This window comes from Anoplopoma fimbria, chromosome 6, assembly GCF_027596085.1.
Source record: "Anoplopoma fimbria isolate UVic2021 breed Golden Eagle Sablefish chromosome 6, Afim_UVic_2022, whole genome shotgun sequence".
NCBI classification, from domain to species: domain Eukaryota; kingdom Metazoa; phylum Chordata; class Actinopteri; order Perciformes; family Anoplopomatidae; genus Anoplopoma; species Anoplopoma fimbria.
The window spans coordinates 3340698-3348723 of NC_072454.1; the positions used below are offsets into that span (position 1 = coordinate 3340698).

At 35.2% G+C, this 8026-nt stretch overlaps 1 protein-coding gene across 1 annotated transcript; it reads right to left on the minus strand.

Moving 5' to 3' along the window:
* Positions 1–4471: 4471 nt before the first annotated feature.
* On the minus strand, positions 4472–6892 carry LOC129092702 (homeobox protein Hox-D11b-like). The gene is made up of 3 exons (XM_054600720.1): positions 6256–6892; positions 4939–5080; positions 4472–4562 (listed from the first exon to the last, which is right to left on the minus strand). Exons 1-3 carry the CDS (start codon positions 6890–6892, stop codon positions 4472–4474), a joined length of 870 nt encoding a protein of 289 aa, XP_054456695.1.
* Positions 6893–8026: the final 1134 nt, after the last annotated feature.

Genomic DNA, 8026 nt, shown 5'->3' on the forward strand with positions numbered 1-8026 from the left:
CATAAGTGATGTCCTATTCAATATCTCCATATTATAAAGCTTAATTATTAGAAGATGCTGAAATGTGAAATGTGCAAATCAAAAGCCACGTTGACAGCTAGTTTGAAGACTTTCTCCTCATTTGGTTTGAGTCTTGTTTGAGTGTGAAAGTGAAATCCCATTGGCTGGAGAAAGGGATGGAAAGCAGAGTGTGGGCGTGGCTTAAAGACACACAAACAACTGCTTCACATGTTCTAACATAGACCTTGATCTCTGTCTCTTGTGCACCTGTAGCGCCACCTGCTGGCTGGATGAGTCCTACACTCTATCATGTCAGATAAGATGCTGCAGCAGAAGAGTACTGTACATCTTTATTATGATTATTTATTATTCAGCACAAGCCCTGTCAACTGGGCCCAGTAATAAAATGAAGACACAACTGAATCAGCTTATAATTTAATTTATTTGGACCTTTGAGGATTGAGGGATGTTATTGCAATAAATTCCTCTAGATGGCAGTAACATCATGACTGCTCTGATGGAGGAGGTGGAGTATGTTTATATCTGTCTGTCTGTCTGTCTGTCTGTCTGTCTGTCTGTCTGTCTGTCTGTCTGTCTGTCTGTCTGTATATCTATATATCTATATATCTATATTCTATATAGACTGATACATAGAGATATGTTTAGGCCATATAAATATTTACATACATATATAAATGTATAGGTATATATCTATATATATATATATATATATATATATATATATATATATATGTGTATATATGTGTATAAATATATGTATATACATATATGTGTGTATATTTATATATATATATATATATATATATATATATATATATATATATATATATATATATATATATATATATATATAAATATATATACATATATATATATATATATATTTATATACATATATGTATATATATATATGTATATAAATATATGTGTATATATATATGTATTATTAGTTTGCTTTTGTTTTAAGCACCTTTATTTTTACTATCACATTGCAATGTATTAATTCATTTACTAGTTACTAACATGTTACTTTCACCAGTAACAAATCTTACTTTTAGTCTCCCTTGAATTTATAAACATTATGTTTCCATTGACGAAATGGTTTCTAGCACGCTTTAACGAGACCTTTTAAGTATTTATTAAGGTGTAATGTTTATATATCTTCTCCTTTTGAAGATAAGTTTTATATCATAACAGCTGTGTTTTACGGCTGTTATTCATTTTCTGTATATCCACCAACCTATAGTGCGTTTTAAACCACTTATTAAATGCTTATATACTGATTAAAATGCTATCGAGGTAGGTTAAAGTAAAGTGTTGCCCTTTCACCTTATCCGTCTTATTGGTTTTAATTCATCTATATCATTTATGTGTTTTAATGTGAGCTTACTTATAATGTTTTTATCTAAACACCAGTGTTTGTGGCTGCAAACTGTGTTGGATCACACGTTGTGCAGCATATTTTGCCTCCTCCTGGAATGAAATGTGCTTTATAAATACCATAACAACAACAATCACAACTTCTGTTAGCACTACTAACTGTACATTTCTGCTGCTGCCAATAATATAACTACTGCTGCAAATCTCAATACAACTACTACTGCAATATTCATCTGACATTTTTTATCTTTTCAACATAATGTTGGAAAGATAGTAATGTTTTTCTGCTACATACACAATAAATGTCTCTGAAACTAATCCTATTCTTTCTGTGTGTGTTTGTGCTTTTACTTCAAGTTCTGTTTCCTAGTCCTACTCTCCAGTTACTTAATTACTGTTATTACATTATGCATCTCTGATGGTAAATAATTAAGAAATAAGATTAAAACAGCTCCACGCTTGGCAATAATAAGAATATAAATAAATCTAGTTTAAAACTAGCCTGTGTTGGTTAAATAAAAATAAAAAGCAGTTGGAACTAAAGGCATTCAAGCCAATGACCTACAATAAACCCCAAAACACAATCTCTCCTTTCATCTCCTGTCTTTCTGTTTTACGTCACACACAAACACACACACAAACACAGCCGCACTCTCACACAGACCGAGTGAATGCGTGAGACAAAGGGAGAATGAGAGGGGGACAGCAGACGGTCTGTATTGCCCCAATAAAAGCCTTTAAGTGGAGGAAATGGTGGTTGTGACGGTGTGGTGTGTTGTGGTTGTTCTGCGGTTCAAGGTTCATCTGCAGCCTTGGACTCACTGTGTTTTTCAGCTGTTGTTCAAAGTCTGGGTCGAGAAAATGCACAACAAAAAGCACTTTTTTTACTACTTTCCCTAGTTATGTTTGATGGTTGGACTCTAAATGGCCTCACACAACACTTTAGCATTTAAAATCAGCAATATTTGAGTAGTCTGTGTAGCTTTTCTCTGATTTCATGAGATATTTTATTTTACAGAGCAAATTTGAAAAGCGTCGACTGGTTTGTGGCACCATTAAGAAGCGGTAATTTAGAAATTCCCATTAATAATTTCAGAATCAGATTAAATCTAATCTCTCATTACCACATTGATTTGCCTTGTCTTAATTAGAAATGCATTTAAAACTATGAAATCGCATCATAAACCTTAAAATCTAATTAAGGATCACACGCTCGTACGAAAAAGTCCCTCAAACACAAACAGTTCCTCTTATAGAGATGTTGAGGCAAAAACATTTTAATACATTGTCTTCAAGTGTACATTTATTGGACTATAAACACATGAATATAATGAAATCCAAATGTTGTAATAAATGCAAGGAAACACACTTTACACACTTTACCTATCTTCTACAAACGTAGAAGATAGGAATGAAATGACGGCTCGTTGATTGTCATTGTCACGTTTAACAAAAGAAACATCATTGTTCTCATATTGCTTTCTTATGCAGTCAGTCTTAACAGTACTTTGTCTCAAAAACAGACGCAATACTAACAATATCAAACATTTCATGTATGAAAATAATGAATGTAGATTGTCTTCACTTGCCTAAAATGATTACATTTATATACTGAATAGATTAAATTATATATTTTTTTCAGGAATAAGTATATTGCCAATTTCTTTCCTTTATAATTATAAACAATTTCACATGAACAGCAAGAGGATGTATAATTCAAAATCAATACAGGTAAAAAGATGTAGAATAACTCATTTACACACATCATTTGATTGTCAGCAGTGCAAGTCAACATCAAAACACACACAAAAACAAAAACATGCATGAAACACTCAGAAATGTGAAGTCAAAAAACCTGATGCTCATCTGTGTTTGAGGTTTCTCTATGTTTAGATCTCTTTTAAAGGACAAGGATAAGGAGTATATATGACATATAGGCCCGAGGCAGAGAGAGCGTTTTCATTTCTTCACAATAAGACAGATAACTTTAGAGAGAATTCAGGTTTAAATGAGGGAAGAGGAGCATTCTGGGTGAACCAGAGAGAATATTTAACGGGGAAGCTCTGGATGTGTTTGTGCTCAAGAAAACTCCTTTTTGGCAATAGGAAACTGAATTTGTCTATTTATTTGTTTGTTTTTACCTCTATTTTTGTCTCTATAAAGGCGGGACACTACAGGCAAAAACATTGTTTTTTAATATAAGCTACACCGGTTATTTTGATATTTTGAGTTATTTTGATTCCATAACATGTGATCTTTCAGACTAGTGGAAAGAAAACATCCAAAATAGATATTTAGGTGCTTATTTTATTACTTTGTCTATTTGCGTCTATAGATTTCGCCTAAAGTCACCAGAAGTTACCATAAAATAATACTAATTTGCATATTTAACCATTTAATTTCAGAAAACTTAACATCTTGATGTAAGTAATCAACTGGGAAAGTTTCATGTTGATATCTATTAGTTGGGTTTTTTTTACCCTATTCACCTGTAGTCTGTCTGTAATTTAACTAAACATATCTTTAAAGGACGTTTTCTCTAAATGAGTTTTTTCTCAGACTCTGATCCATAAATCTCCACTTCAGTCGCTCTTACATACACCAAACTTTACAGCTTCATTCCTCTCTATATTCTGAAGGTTTCTACAGAGGGGTTTGTTCATATATCATTCATAGCCTGATTTATGCAACATTTTATTACTAAATACATGGCCAAAAAGGATTTTTAATAGCTGATGACTTCTGATTTATTGAGTTATAAAAGGGGATATCTAAAATTGCCTCAGTAAAAAAACTTTTTACTCTCATATTTCAACAAAATGAAAGAAGAATGTTGAACCTGGCTTCATCTAATGTTGAAATTTCTGTTCTGGAAATTCATGCAAATTAGCACATATTTGATCAGATAATTAATTGTTTGCATATTCAAACAATTTTAAGAAAACTTGTAATATATATCTATTATATTCATTTCCTTTTCACCTGTAGTGTCTCCTCTTAACCTACATGGCTTTTGCAGAGTTTGTGCATGGCGACTGTCTCTTACTTCTTTTTTTCCCTCTTCCGTCCATCAGAACAGGTATCCTGTGTGGTACAGCACCCTCTCACTCTTCAGCTTCTTCTCTTTAATTCTCCTGTTCTGGAACCAGATTTTCACCTGTCTGGATCAGCAAAGGATAGAATAGAAACATGTGTGATTCACTTGGAACATAGAGGATCATTTAAATATCAAAGCAACATATTAAGCAGAATATTCATAGGAAATGTAATTGAATGATGGTCATTGCATACATCTTTTGATTGATATCTGCCAATTACTTTCCTGATTTATAGTCAGATTGTAAAACACGGCAATCTGAATTTCCCAGACATCTTCAAATGTGCGATGAACGGTCCAGAACCCAAAGATATTTAGTTGTGTCGCTCTGCACAGGTGTAACTGTAGCAGCTTGTATTTTCACAGATCTTTCTACATGTAGGTCAGTGAATGAAAACAGACTAATTCATAATTAAAGGAATATTGCAACATGAACGCACCGCTCTGTCAGACGCAGAAAGCTGGACAGCTGGACGCGTCTGTCCTTGTTGATGTAGATGTTGAAGAGAAACTCTCTCTCCAGCTCTCTGATCTGCTGCTTGGAGTACGGACATCGCTTCTTCCTCCTCACACAGGCCTCTGCTGGAGAACCAGGGAGAATGATAGGCATCGAGGAAAGGTTTATTACCAAAAGATATGACCTTAAAGTTGTGGCATGTGGAATAAATTTAGCAAAGATCCTCAATTCTAGAGCTAGAAAAGGCCCGGTGTGTGTCTAATGCAATGGGAGAACATTATTAATGTAATACAACACTATTGTGAATGATGCAACAACTTTTTAACTGAGTTTCATGATAATCAGTCTAAGATTAATATAACTAAAATGACTTTTAACTTATAATTTTAAGGTGAATGTCAAGGTCGTTAACGTAACTTTCATAATGTTTTAATTAAACCAGAGTCTAGAATTAAAGCTCTCATGAGAAATGAAGTTGTTTGCATTTGTGGATCTGCAAATGTGTAAGTCTGAGGCAAATTTAAGACAACATGCATGCAGCCCATCATGTGACCATCTACCATTTAACTGGAGGTGCAACGATTGCAACAAATGGAAAGAAAACAGGACTTTATTGTGTAAATAGATAAATAATCACATTAATCAGTGCATATTAAAAAAAAATGATCATAAGCAAAGGATGATTTTTAAACGTGTAAACATTCAACACAGTCTCACTATTAGATTTGAGATTTTATTGTTATATTGGGGCCACTAAATACATTCAGGTTCTAAAAATGTGGAGTAGAAAGAAAGTAGAAAGTAGAAAGTAGACAATAAAAGCTCCAGGAGTGCTATATTTGTCTCATTGTTAATACATTTAGTCCGCAATAGCTTTATTTTGAAAAGACGAACCTGGTCTAAAAAAATAGACTTAATAAACACCTAATATCAGCCTATACAACAAATAAACAAACACATAAATATAAGAGTTAACTAAAAGTCATTTTTATTTTACAAAATGTCCATAATTAAATGATTATTCTTGGATGACCAGTTTGGGCCTTTTCCAGTTTCCAACATTTTTATGCAGTTTAGCCAAAATAGTTATATTAAAGAATAAGAAGTGGAAGATATTTAAATTATATTTCCTATATTTGCTTCCTTTTGTTGTCATTGAAACACCTTTTATATCAAATAGTAGGTATCAGTGGAAGGCCTACACATCTGCATAGCAAGTAATCACATTTTTGAATTGATATATTATTTTGAATTCATACTTCATCTGTATTATTATGGTCTTGGTTTGACTTCCACTCACCAGGAGAATAGTCTCCTCCACTGGATGAGGGTGCATCCTCCTCGTCCTCCTTCCCGGCCTGGGGTGACTCTGACCCGGCCCTCACCTCGCTGCTCTCCCCGGTGTGACAGCTCGTCCTCCGGGCTCGGTTCCTCTCTTTCTGTCGGTGTGTAGTCTTCACTCTCTGGTCCTCTCTCTCCAAAAACTGGTCGAACACCGGGGGCAGGACTCTGCTGCGTGCCGCCGGGAAGAGGAGCTCTGAGTCCGGGTTGAAGGCTGCGTAATCACCGTGGAGGCTCCGTGCGTCTGTGCCAAATGCGTAAAAGCTTGGCACGGAGGCTCCATACACGGCTAGGAAGTCTTTACCCGGGTTAAACATCACCTCCGTGGGGGATTGTAGTCCCTGGTGCTCTGGATACACTCCTTCACCCGGCACACGGACGCATGGAGGCGGTGCAGAGGTGATGGGACGTCCCGCCTGGTGGAGAGCCCATTTCCAGGGAGGAGGGTACTGCTGTCCCGGCTCAGGGTGACACCATCCCCGGTACTCCGACAGCCGGCTCCGGTCCAGCAGAGGAGCTCCGTGCTCCCTCAAAAACGGTGAAGTGATGGAGCCAAAGTCAGACTTTGACGAATAGGTGCAGCTTGGTAAATACATGGATGATTAAGAATATTTAAAACTAATAAAAAAAGGGGGGGGATGTCTACCCCTTTCTTTAATCCCACATAGTGCAGCTTAGTTGTTACAACCCTGTCATTATAATAAATACACTTAATAGGCTATCTCTGCATCGTGACCTAAGCCCTGGAGGTAAAAACAAAGCAATATTCTGTGAATAAAAGAAAACCTTTTCCCCACATCTCCATTCCCTCCCAACAGAACCACCTCTCAGTATCCTTTGTAAGGGGAGGAAAACTCAGTCTTTGACCTTGAGCCTGCCCAAACTGGCTCTGCTTTTGCGTGCACTCATTGTCATAAGACCTCTTGGATATTTTTCCGACTTGTAAAACCACACCCCGACTTTCAGAGCAAGTTTTCTTCGTTTTAGGAGCTTTACAGGAAGCTGTACTTCAAGGCCCAGTTTGGACATCTATGATGCTGACTTTACAGCCCTTTAAATGTTTGTTTATCTTCTTTGATCCTCAATCTTTTCTCATGAACCCAGACTAAAAAAACATTCACATTAAAGAGATGCTGATTGGTGAGGCATCCATCCCCAATTGTATTGAGAGAATACAGTCGGGTATTCTGCAGCATTGTTAGCAATGACATCAAGGGAGAGAATAAAGCATCAAATGATGTATTTGAAGGAAAAAAATAATTTTACTCACATGATTTTTTTTATAAATCTGTAATTTTGCTGACAACCGTGTCACATGACAGTGATGAACATCTTTATTTTTGTGCTTTTGATTACCAAAAACATTAAAAGGATTGTCATCCATGCAAGAAATGTTGCAGTTTTGATTTTATAACTTGTATAATAACTACCCATATGTTATGATTTTCTATAATCAGCTCAGTATTTCGGAAACTAATCATCTCTTCAACTCTAACAGATTTTTTTAATCTTGAATTTACATTGTTTTTGTTTTGTTTTTAATAATCACCAACACATTTGTAATCTTTATTTTAATATATGCAACGCCTCACTGATTACTGAAGTTTTCCAGACTTTAGTCTCACATAAATCTGATTAATAGAAAATATATCAAGGAAAATATCATCAATACAACAAATAATCTATATTATCACTGGTTATAGCAACAGTGGTGTAGAATGGTAGAAGTG